General features: G+C 40.7%; 1 protein-coding gene across 2 annotated transcripts; it reads left to right on the top strand.

The window, feature by feature from the left end:
- The first annotated feature begins 1,946 nt into the window (after positions 1–1,946).
- On the top strand, positions 1,947–27,539 carry psme3 (proteasome activator subunit 3). Of its 2 annotated transcripts, none has more exon segments than NM_001102730.1 (11): positions 1,947–2,059; positions 8,384–8,416; positions 9,987–10,049; positions 13,680–13,784; positions 13,943–13,991; positions 15,878–15,990; positions 17,521–17,589; positions 18,676–18,743; positions 22,287–22,341; positions 22,460–22,546; positions 24,116–27,539. In NM_001102730.1, coding segments are annotated over 11 exon segments (765 nt in total). In that variant the 5' UTR covers positions 1,947–2,017; the 3' UTR covers positions 24,197–27,539.
- The last annotated feature ends 230 nt before the right edge of the window (positions 27,540–27,769 follow it).

The raw sequence follows: 27,769 nt of genomic DNA, 5'->3' as shown, positions 1-27,769 counted from the left end.
GCTGGTACTTTATTGTTACACATTTTCACATAAATTACAGATTGTTTTGTAGAAATTCAGGCCTGGAAAGGTTTTAGAGCACACCAATATATTGCTGCAATAGAATGCCTAATTTCCTCTTCCCCTTCCTATAAGATATGCCTAGAGAACTGTTTTGATTTGCCAGTCTGCAGCAAATCTATTAAATCATCATTAGTATTCTGTGTTCAACTATAGCAGAGGTCCTCAAACGTCTTAATCAAGGGTTCATGGTCCCTCAGACAAACTTATTGGCCCCTATTTACCTCCCCCCCCCCCCCTCCTTTTCCCAGTGAACCAGGGTTTTTCTTGTCCCTTTAAAGATAGCTAGAAACACCCCCTTACCAGGGACAGGATGGTAAGGGCTGAGATCTAGTGTGGAAAGCTATCCTACATTTTCAGCAGGGAGATCTCAAAACTGAATCTCTTTAGGAAGAGGACAGGAAGTGTCAACCAGCTTGTTACACTACCAGCCTGCAAAATGTATCTCTGCTACAACCCAGTACTTTGCCTATCTACTGCATAGGGAGACATTCATGTAAGTGTTATTGTATTTAGGTGCACAACACATTTCAGCAGAAGCACCCTATGATCCAAACCAATTTCTCCACTGACACAAAGTAACCCCTTATTTTTTGGGTAAGATTTTTTTCCCCTGATTGATATATCCCTTATTAATAAAAAACTACTCTTCAAAATATCAATGTACATAAAAAGTTCCCTATATGTCATGTTGATCATTTTTCATTCATAGGGCTGCTTTTGTAAGTAATTGTTACTTGAGGTTCCTAAACCTGACTGTTTTGCTAACCTGACTGTCCCTTCTCAACCTGTTAGTTATAGCTTCTAATGCTAACAGCCTACTGCTGCAGAAATATGGCAGCCCCCTCATAGAGGAACATGGGGGCTCATATAGGGAATGTAAAATAATAATTAATAAGTAATACATTTATGGCAATTGTAAAGATCATGCAAAGACAATGTTATGACAGTTGTAAAAAGGGTTGAATTTCTGGTGTCAGTATCTCTTTAAGTCACCACCCTGCCTCCTTTAAATACCACCATGATATCTATCTATATAAATATTATATAAGCGGAAATTCTAGCCTCTAACTCAACTGTTTAAATGAAAGAAGTTCACCATAAAATGTACCCTCCCTCCCATAACAAGGTTGCAGGTGTTCTTTCCCATTTCTATAATGAAAAATTAAACCTAGATCTCCATATCAGTGTGCAGCCCTGTCAGGCAGCACTAAGGGGTATATTTATCATGCTGTGTAAGAAGTGGATTGAAACATTACTGGTGATGTTGCTTATAGTAGCCAATCAGATGCTTTGCTTTGGTTTTCTAACTGTTGAGATCTTATTGCTGATTGGTTGCCCTGGGCAACATCACAGGTAATGCTTCATTCAACTTTTTACACAGCATGATAAATATACCTTACAACCTATCAGACTGCACTAGTTCTAGAACCTAGATCACAGTATCATTTCGCAGCCGTGTCAGACAGCTCTAAGTCTAGAACCTACATAACGGTATCCTTGCATAGCCCTGTCAACCAGCACTAGTTCTAAAATCTAGATCTTAGATAGATATCAGTGCGCAGCTGGCAATGCGGTTCAGTTACCTAGAGCTCGCCTTTCTACACGCCTGAAAGTCCATCAGTCCCTAACATGAAACGTTTTAACCACTACTGTAGTGCCCAATTTTTTTCCCGATTTGTCTGGCAATACACGCGGGCCGCTTCTGTACCGGCCATGCAATCACTCAGCACACGCTGTTCCGAGTCAAGATCAAGCACATGTTCCCGGCAAAAAGGATTGATTGGCTCAAACTATTCATCCTGAATAGTATTCTGTATTGTGACTGGCTGAAACTTTAGCCACGCCCTGTTCACCTCCGCAGCAGTTCGCAGCCCGGCGTTTCAGACGTCACGTCCGGACTAGTGAGTAACCGGTGGAAGGATCATTGTGCTGTAACTCAGTATTGCTGCCCATCATGTCATCCCTACTTAAAGTGGACCAGGAGCTCAAGAAAAAGGTGACGTGCGGTGGCGGGGTTCTCTCTTGCCCGAGGGAATGGCTGGGAAGGTACAGGGGTTTGAGGCAGCCACACCTAGTTTGCTTATCAGACAGGTGGTTTGTACGTGATAGGCCTTAATAAGAAGCTCGGCGGTGGCTTGCCTGTATGTATGGGCAGATAAAGTGGGTCGTTCCATGAAGGGGTTGCAGGCCTTTTTAGCAAGGGAGGAAATGTGTGAATTGTTTCATGTGTTTAGCTTGAGTTTGGTTATTTACATTTGCCATTTATATCTAAATTTACCTTGACCATATGGTGAATCTCATGGCATTGAGAACCATTGCAGAACCATGCAAGTGGCCCATTATTTATAGGGGTACCGAGGTAGGATAAGAACCATTGTTAGGTCTGTGGCACACAGGGTTTTTTGTAAGGATAACTGGTTTGCAAACTGTTCCTACCATAGTGACAAATGGGAAACATGCTGGCCAATGCAGGCTTCAGATGGGCCACTGCTGAAAAATACCCATGTTGTCTCTTGATCGACTGCTTCTATGTCTGCCTTAAATGAGAATGAAACTCTTAAAGCAAATGTGGCTAGTAATGCCTTATTTTGTATTCTGTTATTGACCTAGCCTAAAGGTTTAGCAGCCCAATTTTAGTAATGATCCAGGCCTTCAAAGTTGTGCACAGGAGCTCCCCACTTTGGATTCTGTTAGGAGGGTCTATGACACTGCACACTGTGCTCTGGGCAGCTGTAGAGAAGCTTACCTTAGGGGTTATTGGGTTTATGACACTGCACACTTTGTGCTCTGGGCAGCTGGGCATCATATATATATATATATATATATATATTTTTTTTTTTTTTGTTGTTTTTTTTTGTTTAGCTTTACACTCAAGTGCAAGTGGTGCCCCGGGCCAGTGCAGTTTACTGCTAACAGGAGCGCCGGCCTGAGGTATCTGTTACAATCACTGCACAGTGCCTAACATTTTGGCATCTCCCAGTGATTTCCTTTCCTTCTCCTTTAAGCTTTAGCTCTACTTTAAACAGTGTATTTCCTCATATATCACTTTATGGAGCAATGAATAGAGGGGTTTTGCATCCCCATCTTCTGCCTTATTGCCACAGCAGTCAGCACATCCATTGTGCCTTAGACTTTCATGTAGGAGATATTCATTTGGCCAAGGTTATTAACACTGGGCAAATTTGCCCATGGGCAGTAATCTATGGCAGCCAATCAAATTTTGCATTCATTGTTCTACCTGCAGTTGGCTTAAAAAAGCCAATCCCAAAAAACCAATCCCTATGGGTTACTGCCCATGGACAGATTTGCCCAGTGCTGTTAAATGTTTCCTAGTGAGCACTGTTATGTATAGTCTGTAAGGTTTTATATAGATAAATAGTTGGATAACTATACTGGACATGGCCAAGTCTGAGTTGTCACTCATGGCAACCTCAGCTAACTTCTAGCTTGGCCAGGAGATGACAGCCCCTATCCACTAAAGCCAAGTGACAATGGAGCCTTATGACCACATCAAGCTTGTGGACCTCTTTTTGTTGCTTTGTCATAACCTGGAACTGTATGTATGTATGTATGTATAACTTTATTTATAAAGCGCCACAAGGGTATGCAGCGCTGTACAGTCTTACAGAATACAAAATTACACACAGGGAGGACAAGTGATATAATAAATAAATACATATATGTGTATATATACCGGTATATATGTGCCATGTGGTATGAGACACAGTAGGAAGGAGGTCCCTGCCCCGTAGAGCTTACAATCTGAGTGGTTGGGTAACATACAGGCACAAACTGGAAGGTAAGAGTGCATCAGGTATGGGCATTTGCCCTTAAGCGCAGGACTGGGCAAAATAATGTTTTAGTGCTCCAGAAGGTAACAGCTGAGCTTTTTCTTAAAGAGAGTGGGTGAGTGTTCCCTACGGAGGGATTCAGGGATAGAGTTCCAGAGGTAAGGAGCAGCGAGATAGAAAGGTTTAAGACGAGAGAGCGCAGTGGGTGTGGATGGTGTAAAGAGACGGAGGCTCTGAGAGGAGCGGAGGAGATGACCAGGAACATGTAGGGAGACCAGTGAAGAAATGTAGTGAGGAGCAGAGGAGTGAAGGGCTTTGAATGTCAGCAGAAGGATTTTGTAAGCTATCCTTTGCTTGACAGGCAGCCATGCTAGTGAGCTTAATTGAGGCTGAGCAGGATCCCTCTTAGGAGAGAGCAGGAGGATCCTGGCAGCAGAGTTTAAGATTGATTGCAGGGGAGAGAGGTGGGAGTCTGGGAGGCCGGTTAGTAGGAGATTGCAGTAATCTAAGCGGGAAAGGATAAGGGCATGGATTAGTGTTTTAGCTGTTGCTTGTGAAAGAAAGGGGCGTATCTTGGCAATATTGCGGAGGAAAAAGTGGCAGGTTTTGGCAGTGTTATTAATATGGTTAGAGAAGGAGAGAGACTGGTCAAAGATAACCCCAAGGCAGGGTGCAGAATTTACAGGGTTGATGGTCATGCCATCAATAGTAATGGTGAAAGGAGGAGGAGGGCCAGGTTTGGGCGGGAAGACCATGAGCTCTGTTTTAGCTAGGTTAAGTTTGAGCTGGCGTCGGTTCATCCAGGAGGAGATAACCAGGAGGCAGTTACCAATCTGGGTTTGGACATCAGCAGTTAGTGCAGGGGTGTCTAAATATATCTGGATGTCATCTGCATATAGGTGATATTTAAGACCAAAAGAAGAAATAAGGTCTCGTAGAGAGAGAGTGTACAGGGAGAACAGCAGGGGACCAAGCACAGAGCCCTGAGGCACCCCCACACTAAGCGGAACCGGGGTAGAGGATTTGTTAGTAAGAGCGACAGAGAAGGAGCGGTTAGAGAGTAGCATCCTTTGGCCTTGGCAGTCTGGAGATCATTTGCCACTCTACATAAGGCCATCTCAGTGGAGTGCGCAGGCCGAAAACCAGACTGCATAGGGTCCAGCAGATTATGGGTGCAGAGGAAGTTAGTTAGACGTTAGACGTTCCAGGAGTTTAGAGGCTAGGGGCAGGAGAGAGACAGGACGGTAGTTAGAAAGGCAGGACGGGTCCAGTGTAGCCTTTTTAAGAACACATGCTTGTTTGAAGAGAGAGGGAAAAGTACCAGAAGCCAGAGAGGAATTGAATATGTGGGTAAGAGTTGGAGTAAGGGCAGGGGCACACTGTTTTAGTAGGGATGAGGGCATAGGATCCAGCGAGCAGGTAGTAGGCGGAGAGGATCGGAGAAGCTGAGAAACTTCAGACTCTGTTACGAGACTGAAGGAGCTGAATAGGGAGAGAGGAGATTTAGGAAGGTCGAGATTACCGGTATCTGAGGGTTGGGAAAATTGATTGCGGATAGAATCGACTTTGCTTTTAAAGAAGTCGGCAAAGTCCTGGGGGGTGTGTTCAGATACGATTGATTCATTAGGTGAGGGATGAAGTAGCGCGTTAAATATGGAGAATAAGCGCCGCGGGTTTGATTTATTATTATTTATAAGTGTGTTATAGTATGCTTGCTTGGCCTGGGATAGGGCAGTATTGAGGCACACCATAAGAAATTTATAGTGGAGGAAGTCAGCTTTAACGCGTGATTTCCTCCAAATGTGCTCAGCAGATCGTGCACAGGAGCGCAGAAATCGCGTCTGAGGGTTAAGCCAGGGACGGGGATTGCGGGCACGACTGCGTTGGGGCTGCAGGGGGGCATGGGTGTTAATTGCAGATGATAAAATTGAGTTGTAGGTATTTACCAGTAGCTCAGGATCAGAGGATGCACAGGAGGAGGAGAGGCTAGAACTAAGAGTTAGAGAGAGCAGTTATCAACCATTCGCGTGTTGCGAATCAGGGTTTTAGGCTGAGAGTTAGAGGGAGAATGAGCGTGCGAGATAGAAAAGGAGATAAGATGATGATCTGAAAGAGGAAAAGGCTCACTGTTAAATGTAGATAGATCTAGATTTTTAGAAAGACCAGATCTAGAAAATGACCATCCTTATGGGTATTAGTCCATTGCCGGAGATCAAAGGAGGAGGTTAGATGGAGAAATCGAGAGGGCCAGGGCTGAGAGGGGTCAGCAATTGAAGTCGCCTAAAATGATTGCAGGGGTGTCAGAGCATAGAAAAAAAGAGAGCCAGGATTCAAAGTCAGAGAGAAAAGTAGCCAAGGATTTTGAAGAAGGAGGTCTGTAAACAACTGCCACCCGCACAGAGAGAGGGTGGAACAACTGAACCGTATGCACCTCGAAAGAAGGAAAACTGAAAGTAGGGGGTATAGGGATTAGTTTAAACCGGCAATGAGGGGAGAGCAGAACCCCTCCCCCTCCCCCTCCCCCTCCCCCACGGCCAGTAATGCGGGGAGTGTGAGAGAATGAAAGGCCGCCATAGGAGAGAGCTGCCTCAATAGCATTATCATTCTGAGAGAGCCAGGTCTCTGTTATGGCAAAAAGGTGAAAAGACTTGGAGTAAAACAGATCATGAATAAAAGCGGCTTTGTTAGTTACAGAGCGGGTATTGAGAAGGGCACAAGAGAAGGGGAGATAAGAAGAGGAGAGAGTGGGAATGTGAATAATGTTAGACGGGTTAGCGGTTTGTGAGGGTTTTACCAGGAGAAGCATTGCGTGGGCGATAGGAAATGGGTATATGACAGGGACCAGGATTGGGAGAAATATCACCTGCGGCCAGTAGTAGCAGTAAGGAGAGGGAGAGGAGGTGTGAGAATGATTTAAAATCGTTATGCTTTTGTGAGTTATTGGTTAGAGGTGCTAGATTTTTCAAAAATGTATAAAGATTGTAAGAGCAGCAGTGTGTAGAATGGAGGAGAGAGGGAGATATTGTTATAGAGTAGGGACAGTCAGCTGGGGGGTGAAAGGAAGAAGTTACCTTTGGAAGCACAAACAGTTTACGATGTGGGTCATAAAATCAACAAATTGCTGGAGCACAGGAATAGGGGGCATGCAATATTTGGGAATTGAGAATGGAAATAGAACTAGCTAAATTACCCAATAAACTAGCAAAAAATGCAGTATTCAGGGCCACAGTGCAGATGGAAATAGTGCAGCAATTACCCAATAAACTAGCAAAAAATGCAGTATTCAGGGCCACAGTGCAGATGGAAATAGTGCAGCAATTACCTGTAGAATGAACAGAAGAGAGAGGGTGTCAATTCCTAACTCCTTGTTAAACTCCTTTTCCAGTTCACTTGTGAATGATTCACTTTGGAAGGATTCACTTATGCGCTGCTACCCTAGCGCTGCTATCCCAAATGAGGTTCTTAAGATATAGGGAGAGCAAGCTGGGTCACTCCTGAACACAGAACTGCAAGCCAGTGAGTAATAGGGGCATGTGACAAGGAAGGGAATGTGTCAGAGGATACATTAAAGGGGATATATAGCATACATTTTTACAATGCACTAAACCATCTAAAAAACTGTAAAATAGAAGGAAGTGCTTTTATTTTAATACCTTTGGGTTCAAATATGTCCATAACAGCTTGAAAACTGTGCTCTACCCAGACCTTATGCCAGCTTCCGGTTTAGACTCTTCAGTATATCGCTCAGAGCTGCCGGCCCTCATACTTACTCAGACTTCTATGACACCCTCACCTACTTAAAGTGTGGGCGGGGCTTAGCGATGTCACAGACAGTCTGTTCCTGCTCTACTTGCTCCTTTTCCCCCCCAGAAGGAGGGAGGGATTTCCCTGCTGCTGCTGAGTAAAGCCTGTCAGTCAGTGCTGTGACCAGTTCCTGTGGGAGATTGAAGGACACTCCCATGTCTCATTTTGCTCTGGCTTCAGACTTGAGTGGTTGTCTCTGCAGCTCTCATATAATGGCAGTTTTAGGAGGTAAAATGTTTTCAAAACCTCTTTCTTTCTGCATCATTTCACATTTTGAGGGAGGATGAATATTATAACTAAATATGAACTTTATATAAAATGTCTCCTTTAACAGTTATTTCCCAGCTCTTTATAGTGACACAACACTGAGAACTGTTGTGCTGACTTCCCACTGACTTTTATCTATGTGCCATAATGGGTAGGGAGTAATCTATGGTTGTTTCAGCAACCTCTCCCAAGAAACGTTTCAGAGAGACATACTAAGCATGTCTCTTAGTAACCTGCACCAATCTAGTATCTCACAACAACAAACGCTGTAGCCCTGTAAAAGCCATGCACTGATTGAATGCTGTGGGTGTTACTAAGTCAGAGTCAGGTTTGTTTAGTAAATAAAAGCATAATGACTTAGTGAAATGGTTGGATAAGATTAATTCAAGGGAAATGAAGTCTCTGCAGATACCTTGGTAGTTGGCCACTAATACTAATGTATCTTTTTTTTCTTCTAGGTGGATTGCTTCCGAGAAAGAATAACCAGCGAGGTAAACATTTTCATTTCAATTAGTTTTGCTTTGATGAGGGACAGGTATTTGTTTCCCAGATTACTGTAGGAATAGTTTCGATATGGCATGGTAGTTGTCATCTAGTATCATAGCAAGAGCTGACAGATTTTCCTTCATTTGAGTATGATCATGTCATATGGCATATCAAGTCTTGCACTGTGCTGAATGGGTAGCTTTTTTTATGATAAAAGTGATTGGGGTGGGGGGGGATAAGTCACAAATAATGTACATATTTTCATTTTCGCTTAGAGCCCAGAGCAGGTGAAAGCAAACGGGGGTTTCCCTTTTCTTTTCTTTTTGTATCTCTCTGTGAAAAATGTTGATGCTTTGTTAAAAGGATGCTGTCATTAAAGGAACAGTAACACTAAAAAATAAAAATGTTTTAAAATAATTAAAATATAATGTACTGTTGCCCTGCACTGGTAAATGTTGTGTGTTTGCTTCAGAAAGACTACTGTAGTTAATAGAAATAGCTGTTGTGTAGCCATAGGGGCAGCCATTTAAATTGAAAAAAGGAGAAAAGGCACAGGTTACATAAGAAGATACCAGATAAACTGTGTAGAATACAATGGGAATCTATGCTACTTATCTGTTATCTGCTATGTAACCTATGCCTTTTCTCCTTTTTTCAATTTAAATGGCTGCCCCCATGGCTACACGGCAGGGTATTTATATAAACTGTAGTAGTGTTTATGAAGCAAATACACAACTTTTACCAGTGCAGGGCAATAGTACATAATAAATTAATTATTTTTATACACTTTCATTTTTTGGTGTTACTGTTCCTTTAAAGGGGAATCGTAGATCCCATAAATGTACTTAAAGGTACATGTTATACATTACGCCATGCTTTTTTCCCAGTAAATAGTCTTTAAAGGTGGTTCAAATTAACTTTTAGTATGTTAAAGATTTTCCAGGTCTTAGCAACTTTTCAGTTCCGCAGTGTGCATTTATCTTCTTTGAATTATTTGCTTTCCTCTGTCGGCTTTTTTTCCATCTTTCAAATGGGGGCCACTCTGTGGGGGTCATCCTGCAGCCAAAAAAAACTGTTGCCCTTTGGGACTTTTTTTGTTATTGGTGCTTTTTATTACTCTGCTTTGTATTCCGTCCCTCTCCTATTTATATTTTAATTTCTCATTTAAACCACTGCCTGGTTGCTAGGGTAATTTGGACCCTAGCAACCAGGGAGCTGCTAAAATTAACTGGACTGTTGCTGAATAAATAGTTAATTAATTTAAAAACCATCAATGATAAAAAAATGACCAATTCCTCCTTGTCTATGAATAGTACTCTCCTCAAAATACTAAATGTTAATTTAAAGCTGAACAACACCTTTATGAAAGCAGGACCTGGTCTATTATTAATTATTTTACACTGCCCTGCCCCTCACATTACCAGTTTGCACGAAGGTCTGAGATATCTATAAAGTTCTCCTATTTCTTGAGGAGTAGTGCATTAATTGCAAGTGGCAAAGTTCTAGCATAAAATAGCTCTGTTTATATACGTTTTCTATTATTTGCCTTTTGTTTGTATTTTGCTTTCTTTGCAGGCTGAAGATCTCGTTGCTAGCTTCTTCCCAAAGAAATTATTAGAGCTTGATGGATTTCTTAAGGTAATTTTACAAAATGTCATTAAACAGTGTAGAGAGGGACACTAAACTAAATGTGTATTAACATATTATAAATCTAAGATAGTTTAAATGTATTCAAAATATACTGCCTGCCCAATGCCACAATCTGGAACCAAGGGTATAGATATGAAGTTACTGCTCCCTTTTTAGTGTTAATGCCTTTGCTATACTGTGGCCATTCAACAAAGGATCACTACTGCTAATCTGAATAGGAGGTTTTTTTAACTTAGCACAGCTCAGAAAAAAGAGCAGAGAATTCTGATACATCTTTGACTGCTATTACAAACACACAGGGTATATAGATTTCTTCCATGGGACCATCTCTAGTATTTCCCTCTTTACTGCAGTGAAAAGTAAATTATGATGCGTTGGGTCGGTTCAGGTCAAGAAGGTGACCCCTAGGTGCGGGTTCAGCAGGTAGTAGGTCAAACCTCAAGCAGGGCCCTCCCCTTTGGTGATGTACTAGAGCTAACCCCTCCGCTATTGCTACTGGCCCAAACATATGACTTATCAAGTGGGAGTCGGGTTGGGTGTAGGTCATAAAACAGTCGATGACTTCGGGCTGGGAAGCAGCAAACTATTGTGGTGTATAAGGGAATGTCACCATTGCCCTATCGGAGAAATGTAATAAAAGTCATAAACAGGCAATAAAAACACACAAATAATTAAAAATTTGCGTTCTACAGTGTAATATTCTTAAGTAGACTTTTAAACAGGCAGTGTTTTCCTTTGTGGTAAATATATGGGTATGTTACTAGTCATCTGAATTCAGTTATATAACCTTAGGTTGATGCCACACGAGACGTAGGGCTGAAATTTTCGGCAAGCGGAAAAACGCTTGCCGAAAATTCAGCCCTACGCCTGCTACTTGTGCCTGCACCCGAATGAATGGGATACGCTCGGGTGCAGGCACATGTAGCTGATATACGCATGAAAACGCGAGACTTTGCATTCTCTCGCGTTTTCATGCGTATATCGGCTACATTTGCCTGCACACGAGCGTATCCCATTCATTCGGGTGCAGGCACAAGTAGCAGGCATAGGGCTGAATTTTCGGCAAGCGTTTTTCCGCTTGCCGAAAAAATCAGCCCTACGCCATGTGTGGCATCAGCCTTATGTTATATTCTCATTTCACAGTACTTGCTCAGCTGTACAAGTGTTTATAGGAGAAAATGGTACTTAACCAAGCATCATTCCAGTCACATTGCAGTAATTGTATAATTTGCTAAACTGCAAAGGGGAGCATCACCATGATGTTAAAGCCTAAAATTAATCAAAGAAGGTGTGCAAGATCATAATTATATGAACCTATTATTTTACAAAAGAAAAAATATGACCATAAAGATACATCTCCCCTTCTTGGATGTCCAAGACAAAGTTCCTCATTAAAATATAACTTTTATTCAGTATAGATAAAATGCACACCATGAGTATGTGTGATAACTGATAATTTTAACATTTTATTTTTTTAATTTTTCTAATAGTGCAGGGTTACCTGTTAAGGGGGATCAAACTCCCAAGGGAGAGAAAAAGTCAGTAAACTATTGCACACAAGTGGAAAGCTGGATTATATACTAGATTCCTTAACCACAATAACTCAGATATCACTATCTAAAAAAGTGGCTAAAAGATCCTGCCATCAATGTGTGAAATCGCACCAAATCAAACCCACACACATTCCATACAGTGACCCAATACCAGTAATGAGTCTCAGGGGCAAGAAATGGGTCAAACCTACCCCTCATGCAAACAACTCCCCAGTGCCTAGTACTTATAAAGAAAAGCTCCCCATCAGGTAAATAATAAAAAAAGAGAGAGACCTGACTTGAACCTAAAAAGCACCAGTGTGCATTTCACGCCCTTACATTGGCCTTGATAAAGCCCCAATGTAAGGGGTGAAATGCGCGTTGGCACATTTAAGTTTATTGCTGTTGGGTAGCTTTAATCAGCAGGAACTTGGCATCTGCTTAAAATAGAAGGAATGTTGAATAATCCTGGAAAACAAAGTGTCTCTATAAGGTTTTAAAGTGTTTTGGTTGAAAACTTCAGTAAAATGTTGTCAGGGTTATAGTTATGCCACTGAGACATAACTATTATGCAAGTGTAAGTGACATTTTTAAAAATTTTCTAAAATGAGACCGCTAAACACAAATAACTTGTGTTAAGAGTCCTGCAGTGGGTCAGGTACCCACGAGTTACCTGCAAAAATAGCGGATACCCTGTGGCTTGTGGGTAGGATTTCCAGATGTGGATATAGATTCGGGGAGTAGCGGGATCTATATTTATAATTTTGCATGTTATCACTTCTCGTTTGTAACCACAGCACGTCCTCTGTATAATGGCGGTCAGTGGGTTGCAGATAAGGCAGTTGCATATCGGGTAGTGAGTCCAAGTAGTTAGAAATGCAAGTGTAGGGCTGGGCGATATACCGTTTAATACCGAATACCGGTGTTTTTTTTTAAAACTATATTCATTTTTCAGATACTGCAATACAAGTGTCAGGGTACTCACCCGTGCGGCCCGGTTTCGCGCGCCTCCTTGCATCAAAGCGCATGTACATATCAAAGCGTGCACGTCCGTGACGCGCTGAAGGCACCGGTTCTGCGCATGCGTGGGGGGTATTTAAAGCTATCAAACGCCTCCTCCTGTGCTATGTTGTCTGCGGCCTTGCCTGGGAAACTAAGCCTGCCTGATTTACCTTACGACTTTCTGTTGCCGATCCTTCGCTTGCCTGACTCTGATTTTCAATACTGCAGTAATTATTCTCTAATTTATTAGGAAATGGGGTTAACACCTAATCATGCATGGAAAAAAAAAATACCGTCAAATACCGTGACACCGATATAATTTTGAAAAATACCGTGATATAAATTTTTGGTCATACCGCCCAGCTCTACAAGTCCGGGTTCAGATTTAAAATATTGGTTCCGTGCAGGACTACCATGTGTTAAACTAAAGGAAATTTTAATCCCAAACATACTCTCCCATTGTCTTTCTTTTCTGTATTACATTTACTTTTGTACTCTCCACTTCTCAGTTCTATTTTAGTATTGGTGTCAGGCTTGGGCTGGGGGTTTAAAATAGGTGCTGGCATTCCAAGTACACAGAGGCCCAAAAACACTATGGCATTTTACAGCAACCCTCTGGATTTTTCCAGAATCTACAGATTGCCAGTCCAGGCCTATCTGCTCTCCACTCCTGCATTCTGTTCTGTTTTGGCTATTCACTCTTGCTTTCAATGTCTTTCACATTATTTTATTTTTGTGTTCCCTAGAGGTAACTTTCTGGAAACTATAGTTAAGATTCTCGGGTCTAGAGCCTTTCACATCATGGGCACTGTTCCTGCCTTAATCCCTGTGGTTCTCCACTTATAGTTGCTGGAGAGTGGTCAGTGATCTCTGGGTGGCGAGGGAGAGTAGGCAGTTGTTTTTATTAGAGACTTGTAAGCAAAAGTTAGTGATAAGGGAAGTGTAATTTTAGGTCAATGACCACTTTTTAAAATTCAACATTATTTTATGTGGCCCCACTTCATTTTAATTTGCTAGTTTAATATTGAGCAATACTACATTTAATGTAATAGGTTATAACAATGTCTTGCTTTATCTTTACTAGGAACAAATTTTAAATGTTCAAGATCTCACACAAATCCATTCAGAAATGAATCTGCCTGTTCCAGATCCGATTCTCCTTACAAACAGCCATGATGGATTAGATGCTGTAAGTTCTGTTATAAATTGTTGATTCCTGTTTGCACTAAAGACCAATTCAGTCTATTTTTGCAAGTAAATTTTAATGCAATAGACCGTTACCACTGGCAATACTTGTCTATTAAAACCCACAATTTTTCTCGTTTTTTTTCCCCTTTGACTTTGCAGCCCACGCTGAAAAAGAGGAAACTGGAGGAAGTGGATGAAAATTTTCCGGGTATGTCCCATATATTTTTTTTTTTTTTTTTTGTGATGGAAACCCTGTTGCACCTGTTAAATATTGTCAAGGCTGCTCTACTGCAGTAAGAAATTTGACTACATTCATTATCTTTGTTCCTCCTCTTGGATTGGGGAGTTAAAGTTTCTCTGGCTGTATACATGTTACAGATCAGTAGCAAACACCAGAAGTTACCGACACCAGAAGTTTAAACTACTTTTTTTACATTTTTTACAACATTGTCTTTGAATGCTATTATTAATGTTCCCTTAAAATATTTGCCTGATTTTTTCTAAGTGGTATTTGCTGCTGTATTGCTGTATATTGTTAAAGGGATACTTTTATGATTTTTATAGTAAACTTTTTATTTCTCAATTACACTGTTCACATAGCAAATCATTCACTCTACCATTTACAATTTTATTCTGAACCAACAAATGTATTTTTTTTTTTTTTCATTTGTAATTTTGGTGTGTAGGCAGCCATCTCGGTGCATTGTGCCTAAAGGTGCCCTTAAGATCCGCTAGCTTGGCGATGTCACCAAGCGAGCGGATCTTCTCCCGATATCCCCCACCTATGGGTGGGCGATATTGGGAGAATCCAGGCTGGGGCCTAACGATCGAATTATAATGGCGGGTATAGGCAAAGTCGGTCCGGGGACCGCATCAACGAGCCAGTGCGGTCCCCGATCCGACTAGATTTTTTTAAGCTGCCCAATCGAGATCTGGATGATTTCAGGACTGATTTCAGGTAACCTATTGTTTCCCTACTCCCATGCAACTTGAGGAGTGGCAAGCCAGACCTGGATTTCTTACTACTGAGTGCTATTCTGATTATATACTGGGAGATGCTATCTTGCTACCTTCTCATTGTTCTGCTGATCGGCTGTTGGGAGAGAAAAGGGAGGGGAGTGGTATCACTCCAACTCGCAGCTCAGCAGTAAAGTGTGACAGGTCTATCAGAGCCATAGGTCACATGGCTGTGGCACCCTTGGAAATGAAGAATATGGCTATCCCCATGTGAAATTAAAAATTACATATTGAAAAAAAATTTATTTTGAAAAATTGATTTCTATGCAACATTCTGCTGAAAAAGCTCTAGCTGATGCGTTTTAAAGGAACACTGTCATAGGAAAACATGTTTTTTCCAAAAGAGTTGTTAAAATACTGGAGACATCAGACGATCAAAAACTGTATTTGAACTGTCTGCTGCAGGATGGAAAATTAAATCAAAGAAATGGTTGGTTACTCTGGATGTAAAGGATGGATGTAATTGGGAATAGAGAAAGACGAAACGTCATGGGTAGCAATTTATTTTCGGTTGTGTAGAAGCAGGTAGAAAAGTGTTGATCATCTGGATCACCAAACTGTGTTCATAAATCCTTTTATTCTCTATGTTGATCTTGTTTAACATGAACAGGGATTTGCTCTGTGAGAGATTTGTAACATATTAGGTGGATAATATTCAAGACAATATAGATTTATAATATATTAGATGACAGCCATTGCTGTAAGTTTTGGCTGCTTCATTTTATGGCCAGTAGATAATCGGCAGTTAATCTAATTAAAAGGGAACAGTCATTGATAGAAACGCACCCAAACTATTTACATTTTTTTTTTTTATTTTATACTAGTTCTGGAGATGTATGGTTTATTATTGTGCAATCCTAATATTGTTTTTCTGCTACTGCAAGCAATTTAACCTGGCTGTTTGAAGCAGGAGCCAGCATTTGCAGTGCCCCATCCGCAATCAGCCTGAAAGAAATGGCAGAGCATGAAGAAACATTCTTCTCTCAATCCCCTTTACTAATGGATTAATATGGTTGCACTGTGTTAGTGGAGAGACAAAAATATGTTCGGTTTTAACAATGTCATTTACCTTTGCAGGCACCAAAGTATTTGTGATGCCAAATGGGATGCTGAAGAGCAATGCTCAGCTGGTTGAGATCATTGAAAAAGTAAAGCCTGAGATAAGACTGCTGATTGAGAAATGCAACACGGTGTGTCTAATATTCTTTTTGCTTTTCATTTTTTCTGAGGTGGGGACCTGCAGTGCTGAAAAACCAGTTTTACCCTAGGTTAAACCTTTAATCCAGACTGAAATTCTTTAGTGTTATCCTCATTAAACACAAGTCACAGTACTAGTGCATATGTTTTTTTTTTTTTTTTTTTTTTGTTTTGTTTTTTCGCCTAGTGAAATCTGCAGTCAGAATCACAGTGAGTATTTTGACTTGGGCAAATTTGTTTTAAGAACAAAATCAATCGAACAAAGCCTATGCAGAACTAAAAATGCAATAAAATGATAAGAAATGCACCAAAATCATGAAAATGTAATATAAGCCCCAAAATAATAATCAAAAGATGTTGCTCAGTGTGGTTAGTGAATATGCTATCTGCAATGGCAATAAAACATGAAAAAAAACAGATGCAATAAAAAAAATACACAATTGTGCGTGTACACTTCGCAAAATGTGTGTTGTGTGAGTGCTGTGAATGTGGAGCTGAAAACCACCATTAGGAAGCCACCCCAGATGTGTATAAACAATAGTAAAATTACTGGTGTTTAGAGTTGCCAGATTCAACCCAAGCTTTTCCATTGTCTTCAGTCTGACCCAGAAATTTAGTCTGTTGCACTGGTGGTACTTTGTCAGCATCATAGACTCTACAATTGGTGTACCACATACTGCATAGGCTTGCCAAGAAAGGGTTTAATTGCCCTCATCTTTCCCCATTTCTCCAAGAATGATTTACTTGCCACCTTTGTTTATCACTGTCTTATACATTTTCCTTTAAGTGAAAGCGTTCTTACCCACCGTGTAATTTAAAGTTTGTGGAATATACCACTATTCCTTCACTGACTTTCTACATGGCCTTACTTTGCTGTTATAAATGCCTTAAAAGAAAGGGCCATGAACTAATTATCAAGAGTCTATCATAGGCCCAATGTGAAAAGACAGACTGCCATCTGTTACCCCATGAACCACCCTTTATTTCCTGGTTTATTGATTTGTACACACTGGCTCCAGTCATATACAGGAGAGGTCAGTCTGTGCATTGTGCTAACTTACACATACAGAAGGAATACTTTTGAAGCACTTCTGGTATCAACTTGTCAGAAATACATGTGAGCGTCTGTGTGGAAACAGCTAATAAGCACTTAAAGCAACAAGACTTTCAAGACCTTAAGTATCTGAACATCTAATGTAACAAATAATGTTTTTTAACCAGGCATAAAAAGTGATACTATAAAAGGGGGCATAAAGACGGTATGCCTTACTAATTGTAAGGCAAGTAATGATCAGCAGTTAACAAAAATGACCCTTGAGTAAGATTGCCCTGCTGATACAGCTGTAGGCACTGTAAGAGCTCATACTGTATACTACATATTACCTTAGTTATGAAATATTTGAAAAGGTGTTGAATGTTTCTTTTGTTACATGCCATATAACTGGGCATATCTTTTGGAGAGTTTCGTTTTTTTTTTTTTTGTTTTAAGTTACAACTAACAAATGCCAACTTTGCTGTTTCAGGTAAAAATGTGGGTTCAGCTTTTGATACCAAGAATAGAAGATGGAAATAACTTTGGAGTGTCAATTCAGGTAGCATATGCTTGTGACATCATAATGAGGAATTTGTTTTTATACTGGTTCCTCAAATACACTGTATGGCTCAAAGTATTCCATCTAAAATATGTCCACATTTTATTCCATCTAAAATATGTCCACACTACAGCTTTCTCCGAGAAGCAATGTCAGCAGAAGAACTATGTGGGGAGTATGGGATTTTTTTAAATGGTGTGGAAGTTGCTGCCATTGAAGTCATTTAAATAAATAGCCGTTTGATGGAATTATCTAGTTCAGTGCTGTCAAACTTCTGTGCAACCGAGGGCCGTAATTTCTCTAGCATACATAGTGGAGGGCCGCTAATGAAAGCCATTTTTGATCACTCCTCTTTTTTAAACTGCACACACTTCAAACCACATCCATGTTATAAGAGCTTTTAAGACCATGGCCACATTAATGGTGGTAGCACAGCAAAAACCTAAATGCCTGGTGCTCACTACGGGGATATCAACCATCATACATATGTGAAAGAATTATATTATGTCATATTAAGGCACACCCTTAAATCCATATGCCTCCTCCTCCCCTGTGCGTAGCACAGCAGCCCCCAGCACATAATTACACACCTTAGGACCATTTAATGGCTATTTCCAACTGCTAACAGAACAATCCCCTGCCAGGTTCACCTCTCACAGGCAGCATGTGGCAGGCAGAGTATGGCACACACAGGCAGAGATGAGAATGGAAGGAATTAAGTGTCCTGTCATCTTGGGAGAATTGGAACGCTGACTTATTGTCAGTGGCCAATCTCATTAATGCCCGTACAACTGAATGGAAGCAAATCCCACCAATAATGTTTTAAAATCTAGTGTAAATTTATCCCATAAGTGTAGAGGCTGGAGGCTCTCGTAGCATTAAAGGAGGGACCAATATCATACTTTTTTTGTTTGGTTTGGGAATGAGGCAGTGGACAGTCAGCCGTACATATGCTTTTGACCTTCTAGTATTTAAAGATATCAAATATGCAGTGTTTAGCTTGGATGGCCTTTGGTCTTTCTGACATGGTCCTCCACTGTTCCTTTGTAATGGACAACTTTTTTTTTTTTTCCATTTCTTGTTTAGGAAGAAACTGTAGCAGAGCTGCGAACAGTAGAGAGTGAAGCAGCCTCATACCTTGACCAGATATCCAGGTATGATTGCTGAATGGTCTAGTAGGGGAAAAATACAGTAACATCACAATTGTAATAAAACACTTTGAAATTAGCAATTGTACATTAAACTAGAAAGGAAAGTTTAAGAACAAACTTCATGTTGGTTTGTTAATACTGTGAGAATGGCAGCAGGTTAAATTTCCCCAATGAAAGTCAATAGGTAAAATCTGATTGGTGGTTGGTGGCCCCACCCACTTTTTTTCTAACCCTGAACCACAGTTACAGTGGTGTGAAAAACTATTTGCCCCCTTCCTGATTTCTTATTCTTTTGCATGTTTGTCACACTTAAATGTTTCTGCTCATCAAAAACCGTTAACTATTAGTCAAAGATAACATCATTGAACACAAAATGCAGTTTTTAAATGAAGGTTTCCATTATTAAGGGAGAAAAAAAACTCCAAATCTACATGGCCCTGTGTGAAAAAGTGATTTGCCCCCCTTGTTAAAAAATAACTTAACTGTGGTTTATCACACCTGAATTCAATTTGTGTAGTCACCCCCAGGCCTGATTACTGCCACACCTGTTTCAATCAAGAAATCACTTAAATAGGAGCTACCTAACACAGAGAAGTAGACCAAAAGCACCTCAAAAGCTAGACATCATGCCAAGATCCAAAGAAATTGAGGAACAAATGAGAACAAAAGTAATTGAGATCTATCAGTCTGGTAAAGGTTATACAGCCATTTCTAAAGCTTTGGGACTCCAGCGAACCACAGTGAGAGCCATTATCCACAAATGGCAAAAACATGGAACAGTGGTGAACCTTCCCAGGAGTGGCCAAAAACGGCCTGCATGGCAGATTTCCAAGGCGCAAACCACTTTTAAGCAAAAAGAACATTATGGCTCGTCTCAATTTTGCTAAAAAACATCTCAATGATTGCCAAGACTTTTGGGAAAATACCTTGTGGACCGACGAGACAAAAGTTGAACTTTTTGGAAGGTGCGTGTCCTGTTACATCTGGCGTAAAAGTAACACAGCATTTCAGAAAAAGAACATCATACCAACAGTAAAATATGGTGGTGGTAGTGTGATGGTCTGGGGTTGTTTTGCTGCTTCAGGACCTGGAAGGCTTGCTGTGATTGATGGAACCATGAATTCGACTGTCTACCAAAAAATCCTGAAGGAGAATGTCCGGCCATCTGTTCGTCAACTCAAGCTGAAGCGATCTTGGGTGCTGCAGCAGGACAATGACCCAAAACACACCAGCAAATCCACCTCTGAATGGCTGAAGAAAAACAAAATGAAGACTTTGGAGTGGCCTAGTCAAAGTCCTGACCTGAATCCTATTGAGATGTTGTGGCATGACCTTAAAAAGGCGGTTCATGCTAGAAAACCCTCAAATAAAGCTGAATTACAACAATTCTGCAAAGATGAGTGGGCCAAAATTCCTCCAGAGCGCTGTAAAAGACTCGTTGCAAGTTATCGCAAACGCTTGATTGCAGTTATTGCTGCTAAGGGTGGCCCAACCAGTTATTAGGTTCAGGGGGCAATTACTTTTTCACACATGGCCATGTAGGTTTGGATTAGAGGGTAGAGAGGAGCAGAGAGTATAGTGTAGTGATCAGCTTTTTTGGGGAGGGGTTTCGAAGGGTGATTTCAAGCTTAGTAAGCACAAAGGGGACTATGGTTCTTTGGAATTGGTGTCGGAAGGCCTGTTGGAGTTGTAAGTATGAGAACCAGGGTAATAGGTCTCCAGTATCTATGTGTTTGATCTGGCTCCTAGGTAGCAGGGCCCCAGCATTGGTCACATCTCCCAGTGTACGTATGCCCCAGTGTGGCCACACCCGGTATGGGGCAATTTGTTGGAAGTTGGGTAAGTAGGAGTTTCCCCACAATGGCAGACCCGGGGATAGGATTGGAGGTTTCAGTGTATAATTGTAGTATCTTTTGCCATGCTTTGTAGGGTGTCACAATGATTGGGTGATTAGTTTGCATATCTAATGGTTTACGAAATGGGATATACTTCAGCTAGCTAGGGTTGCCTGGAGTGGAACATTGGGGTTAGTGAGATCCGGAGAGGACCACCATTGGACATAGTAGACCTGTGCTGCTAGGAAGTAAAATTGCCAATGTGGGAGACCTAGTCCGCCTTCCATGATTGGTGCTCTAAGTTTGACTCTGGAAAATCTGGGAGGTTTGTTGGCCCACAGAAAGGCAGTCTGTGCTTTATCTAGAGAGGCAAAACATTTTTGTGGAATGGAAATAGGTGAGTTGTGGAAAATATGGAGAAATTTAGGAAGGAATATCATTTTTAACAGATTGATTCTACCCCAGATGGATAGAGGGAGATTGGCCCACACCAGCAGCTTCTCTTTCATGGCTTTAAGAATGGGGTCTAAGTTGTTTGGAGTGAAGTCACTCAGCTTCTTTCTTATTTGGATACCCAGGTATTTAAATGTGTCAACCCACTGCAAGGGAGTAGGAGGGAAGATATTTGGATCAATATTTGAGCCTATGGGGAATACGCTGGATTTGTCCCAATTGATTCGCAGGCCAGAGAAGTGCCCAAAGTTTTGGACTATGCCTAAGACTGTCTGTAGTGAGGCACCAGGGGAGTCCAAATACAGTAAAACATCATCAGCATATAAAGATATACGTTCCTCCACAGCCCCCAGTTTGAGACCTGTTATGGCTGCAGAGTGTCGGATCAGAATGGCAAGGGGCTCTATTGCTAGGGCAAATAGGAGGGGCGACAGTGGGCAACCTTGCCGGGTACCTCTAGCTAGAGAGAACTCTGGGGATAGGTGTCTATTTACCATAACCCTTGCTGTTGGTGCTTCATATAGCATTCCCACCCATTTAACAAACTGCTCACCAAGGCCAAACCTCTCAAGGAGTTTCAGGAGGTAGGGCCATTCGACGGAGTCGAAGGCTTTGGCTGCGTCAAGTGAGACTACTACGCGGGAACCTTTGTTGGTGTGGTCGGCATGGATATTAGTGAACAGCCTACGGATGTTTATATTGGTGGATCTGTTTGGCATAAAGCCTGTTTGGTCAGGCTCAATTAGTTCCTCGACTACTAGTTTCAGTCTGTTAGAGAAGATTTTTGCATCTACATTGAGGAGGGAGATAGGTCTATAAGAGCTGCACTCCAATGGGTGCTTTCCATCTTTGGGGATGACCACAATAAGGGCCATGTTAAAGGAGCGAGGTAGTTTATTATTTTCTGTTGCGTCAAGCAAAGTTTTGTGGAGCCAGGGGGAGATAAGTTCTGCAGATGTCTTATACCAGTCAGCAGGGAAGATTTTTTAGCTTAATATGCTACAAAATGATCCAGCATTTCCCACATAGCTAACTTGAGAGCAGTATTTGGCAGTCATTCTGTAGCACCTGGCGTACCAGTAATTTGTTTACTTTTACATTTTTCTTAGTTTTAGTTTTCACTTTTTTTGTTTTTCATTTTCAGGTTTAGCATATGAGAGTGACAGAATCTTTGCAATTTGTCTTTTAGACATAATTTTAAAATAGAAATTTTGCATTGAAAATAAATGTTATTAAATGCCTCAATTTTGTTCCTCAGATACTACATCACCAGGGCAAAACTGGTTTCCAAAATAGCTAAATACCCACATGTGGTAAGTACAGAGCTCTTAGGGTGGCAGTCATTGATCAATTTTCTACCTGCTTACCTTTTTCTCATGTTACTAATAAAGCATAATATAGAGTGTTTATCACCATCATTTTTCCTTGCAGGAAGATTATCGACGTACAGTGACAGAAATAGATGAGAAAGAATATATCAGCTTACGACTAATTATTTCAGAATTAAGAAATCAGTATGTAAGTATGCAAAAATTTTCTGCCACGTTTTGACACTTCAATATCTGTACCTGAAAGTAGAAGTTTGCCTTTAAAGGAGAAGGAAAGGCAAAGTTACTTGGGGGTGCCAAAATGTTAGGTACCCCCAAGTGACTTGAATCGCATACCTTTTACCCTGGGCTGGTGCCCCTGTTTAGAGGGAACAACACCAGCCCGGGGTAGCTGCAGCACTTCCTCCTTCCTGTATCGCGCACGCATGCGCAGTAGAGTGAAAAGCCGAACTTTAACAGAGGAGTCGGCTTTTCACTCTCCTGTGCATGCGCCTATTGTGTTAGTCGCAGCGAAAAGAAGCCGGAAGGATGAAGCGCATCGCTCCAGGTACCCCGGGCTGGTTTCTCCTAACAGGGGCACCAGCCCGGGGTACGAGGTAAGCGATTAAAGTCACTTGGGTGCTTAACATTTTAGCACCCTCAAGTGACTTAGCCTTTCCTTCTCCTTTAAAATGTTTTTGGTATATAATATAATAAAAAAAAAAAATTGGCCTGTGTCTGACCCTACCTGCTTTTTCCCAACTTGACCCAATATGCTGTCATTACTTATATAGCTGCACTCGTCATGTCTGATATCACCAAAGAGGTTAGAGCTGGAGCAAGTATATAAATATAAAACCGCAGAGGGAAGAAAGAGAAGAATTGGAGGTCAATGACATTACGGGCTGGGTGTGGTGGTCGACAGAGTCCAGCCTGTCTGTGACCGGATTAAAATTTTACAAGCACGAACCCATGTTGTTAATAAACAGATGGTCCCAATACATAGCGTTACTCAGTCAGTCGTTCATGTAGAACTGTAGTTCAAGTATAGACTGTACCAACGCACACAACCATTTGGTCAGTTCTCTACAAACAGACCATAAGGCGGTTGTTCACCTTTAAATTAACTTTTAGTACACAATAATACACTGAGACAATTTGCAATTTTTTGTTTATTGCGTTATTTAGCTTTTTGTTAAGCAGCTCTCCAGTTTGGAATTTAATCAGTTATCTGGTTGCTGGGGTCTTGTTTAACTTCACAACCGGGCAGTGGTTTAATTGTGAATTTGGATTGTGAATAGGAGGGGGGCTGAATAGAAAGATAAGTAATATTAATAAAATTGTAAAATCAGAGCAAAAGAGTTTGACCCCCCCCCCCCCCATTTAAAAGCTGAAAATATGTAGAAGCGGAAGACAAGTAATTCAAAAACTATATATAATAAATAATGAAGATCAATTGCAAAGTTACTAGGAATAGGACATTCTATAACATACTAAACATTAATGTAAAGGTGAACAACCCTTTTAGATAAAATTCTATGAGAACCGGCAACCCTCTATCTGCTTCCCCTTGGCTGACTGTCAGCCGACACACTTTCTGGGGCTTTCTGACTGAAGCGGAGCTATAGTTCATATAAGTTTTAAAACTTGTAGAAAGGTAGCTCTGTAGGCAGTGTAGTAGTCTGACTGGACCTTGGGTCCAAATTGCTGTTATTAATGCATCCTGCCAATCAGATCTGAGCTGTCTAACAAGTGTTTTTTTTTTTATACAAATTGACAGGTAACATTACATGACATGATCCTGAAAAATATTGAAAAAATCAAGAGGCCCAGAAGCAGCAATGCTGAAACACTGTATTAAATCAGTGCATCCTTGTGGAGCCTTCCTTTTTTTCCCCCTCAGTGTTTGGATTTTTTTTTTCTTATTTGAACTGATGAGAAATGCAGACCATCATTGCCTTTTTTGAACTTGTGACATTCTCTCCACCATTAATGGAAAAATGTCTGAAATTTTGCAACATTTGCCAGCTGTAATTCTATATAGAGGGATTATCTCAATGCTATCAATACGCCACATCAGTTATTGGGTTTGCTAAGAATACAACAATGTCTTGTACTATGGAGCAAGGTGCTACAGTCAATAGTGGCACTGAACCACAACTTGCTTTGACCCCTGTTACAAAAGGATGCTGCAACTGAATCTCTTATGCTTATTAATGTGTATCATATATAGTCCATAGAAAAGCCATTCAGCCTCTACGGCAAAGGCTACTTGTAGCTGTAAAAACCCTAGTAAAGTAGCTGTTTGCTACCAGATGACCAGTGATTGACCGTTGTGTAATTCATGTTATATGGCTTTCAGTTGAAGGTTGCTACCTGTCTTTTTTTCGGACATTCAGAAGCACAAATTTTTCATTTGTTTTCCCTGAAACCTTTATAATCCTATATGAATATACATCCCATGGAAGCTAAGGCATTTTAAGCCCTTTAGGGCCAAGGGACCTTGTCACTTTTTGCAACTTTTCTTGAATGTATCACAATCTTAGTGATTCTGTCCTGATCCTTAGTGAGTTCTTCTGTCACGCCAAGGTCATCTACTGTATCTTTTTGCGTATCAGGTTTACCTAATTATTAATATACTACAGGAATAACATATATTTTTTCTATCATGTTGCCTGCTTTATTGCCAGCCTCAGCCTAATGGCATATACAACATGTGTGGGGATTTCGTCATGAATCGGTTTTATCAAGACAAATCACGCCATCAGTACTCTTTGGACGGTCTTGTGGGAGATCAGCTCCAGTAGTCATGGGCTAAGTCTTTCCCATAGACCTTACTTGAATGCAAATCAAAGGTGTTTTGCTATGGCAAGTTGTGTTGGGAAAAGTCCTGAAGACACATGTCCAGTGCAGGCTTTTCACACAAGCCCCCTTAGCTGTGTATTTGGCTTCATAAAACTGCTCCTCTAAACTTTAGCGTAGGGGTATTATGTCTTATAAGTTATGGGCTACCTTAGCGCTGTCAGCTATAGGACCACAGGCTGAATGTGGCCCTCCAAATTCTTTTTATGACCAGTCTTCTCAGAGGCTTTATAGACTTCACTATATGGCATCATCATTTTAATTTAATCTGGCCCTCCAATGAGAAATAATTGGCCCTGTAGATGTAATGAGTTGGGCAGCACTGGGCTACATTTTTGTTTTACTCTCCTTTGTCTTACATTCTTACAGGGGGAATAGCGCCCAAACTGCCAAGTTGACTTATCCCTTTTTTTTAAACAGAACTTCTTAATAGTGTTAGAAATCATAGCGCTTATTTTTGCATAAAATTGTTGAATTGTATTTGTTTTTGCAATGGCAGTCTTTGTCCCTGGTTTCTGAAAGCTCTTCCAGCAAAAGTTTTAATGCCTACATATCTCAAATATTGTAATGGTAACGTGTTTTTTTCCATTGTCGCCTATAAAAATAAACCTGCACTATTGATCTGTAGCCAAGCTACAAGCTATGTAATTACATCTGTACTCTTTGGTTGTGATTCAAAGATATGGTAACCCTACAAGGATCTTCCTGTGGAAGCTGAGCTTGCACTTGTCTACAGTTGTGCTGTGAGAGGAAAATTTAGATCAAGGCAGTTACTAAACTAAATAGTAAAGTGTTACTATAAGTAGGTTAATTTCCACAAGCTGCTGTGATCTTCTGGCCCATATGTTGTGTTTCTGTAAGAAAAAAAATACCTACATGCCCTCTTGACTAATGTCAGGATGCCATTGAGTATTTTGCTGCATGGTGGTTGGAATCTACAATTTCGGTCTGACATTTTTAATTGTAGTTACAACATATATATATTTTTTTCAGCACTTTGTGACATCCAGGTCTAGGCCTGAACTGTTCACTTATGTAACATAACATCATAAGTTCAACGGTACATGGCACTGTCTTTTAAGATGTTTTTCTCTAATCTTCATCTTCTAAATGACCTGTAGTTGGCAAGTCTAGTCTTTATGCTGGCGCCAAGGTGCTTCAGAGACTTGGTGGGACATTGGGTGTTCTTGGACATGTGGAAGCTGTAGCTTTTGAATGATAATTGTGCAAACTAGTGGCATAGCACTGCTTTTTAAGGAGAGGTCTGTAAAATTATGTAAGTCGTATTTACATTTTTTTAACTAAAGCTCCGTCTGAGGTCATATCTTAGATGAGTATCCTGATAGGTAACCATTCATTCTTCATGCAAAAATATATTCGTCAGTGGTAGCTTGCCATATTGCTTTCCTCAGAGGTATCCTTTTATAAATGTCTGACCCAGTATTTTCTATAAATTGTTTTTTGAGAGGATAAGTGAATGTTTCCCTTATGTATAAAGTAGCCATGTATGCTTTGTGCACAAAAGAAACTATGCCTTTATATTCTTGTAAATTGGACATAATGGCTGTTCAAAAGATTACTGCTCTGCACCCCTTGACATCTTGTGGTTGGTAATTCTGATAGTTATACCTTCTATGGATTATGAATTGTGCTACTTACCAAATCTTCTTGGTTGGCCTCCTTGATTTGCCTCCTAGAGACAGAAGTTGTACTCTTTTGTCGCCAGGCAGTTAAAGAGATGGAACTGGACTATTGGCTGAATTCTGTTTCAGTCATTGAACTTTAGTGCTGGAAGTGTGGAATTACATTTTCTTTCATAACACAAAAATGACTTCTGGTTTGGGTGGAGTTTCCGTTTACAAGGAACATCTCCGAGTTTGGAGTTTCCATTTAAGGCACTGATTGGTGGAACTGGCAAAACATAAGTCCAAATCATTTTTTTTTTTCCCTCCTCCTGTTCATTCCATAATTGTACCTTGTGACTATTTTGTAAAACCTAAATTTTACTATTGAGAGTTCTGTTGCAGTTACTTAATTATAAAAAGGGTTTTGTGCAAACAATTGTGACCTTAAATTAGTGCCCTGTAACCCCACCTCGCCCATGTAGCTGCCAGGAAGGCTCTTGGTCAGCTGCACTAGCACTCAATGACTGGGTATCAGTATGTTTCCCTTCCTTATCTGATTGATGGTATCCCAGCCTTAAATTGTATATTCCAATTTTTAGTATTTTGGTTCCTTATTGTAAAAGAAATGTTCATTTATTTTTTTCTTCTGCTGAAGCAACATATGTACAATTTTAAACTTGTGAAGATATTAAAATGTCAGTTGAATGTGTTTCTAAATGGTTCCTGTAGTGTTTTTGGGAGGATCACTTCAAAAGATATCAGACAACTGCCCTAGGTGCTTGCTAAAATTGGCAATAAAGAAACAGAACGCCGCACACACAAGGACTTCGAAAAAAGCCAAAAAATGTTTATTGAAAAAGATCCAACGTTCTTCCAAAAAAGGAGGAAACCTACCCGATAACTGGTACCGGCCAGAAGCCCAAGGTAAAAACAAGCAAAAATGTCAT

This window comes from Xenopus tropicalis, chromosome 10 (genome assembly GCF_000004195.4).
Source record: "Xenopus tropicalis strain Nigerian chromosome 10, UCB_Xtro_10.0, whole genome shotgun sequence".
Taxonomy (NCBI): domain Eukaryota; kingdom Metazoa; phylum Chordata; class Amphibia; order Anura; family Pipidae; genus Xenopus; species Xenopus tropicalis.
This window is presented reverse-complemented; position numbering and strand designations above follow the sequence as displayed.

Excerpts from the sequence above, each read along its gene's own strand:
- psme3 (XM_012971503.3), top strand. Across the intron at positions 8,417-9,986 it reads GAGAAAGAATAACCAGCGAG|GCTGAAGATCTCGTTGCTAG; the intron begins GTAAACATTTTC and ends CTTTCTTTGCAG. Across the intron at positions 13,992-15,877 it reads AGTGGATGAAAATTTTCCGG|GCACCAAAGTATTTGTGATG; the intron begins GTATGTCCCATA and ends TTACCTTTGCAG.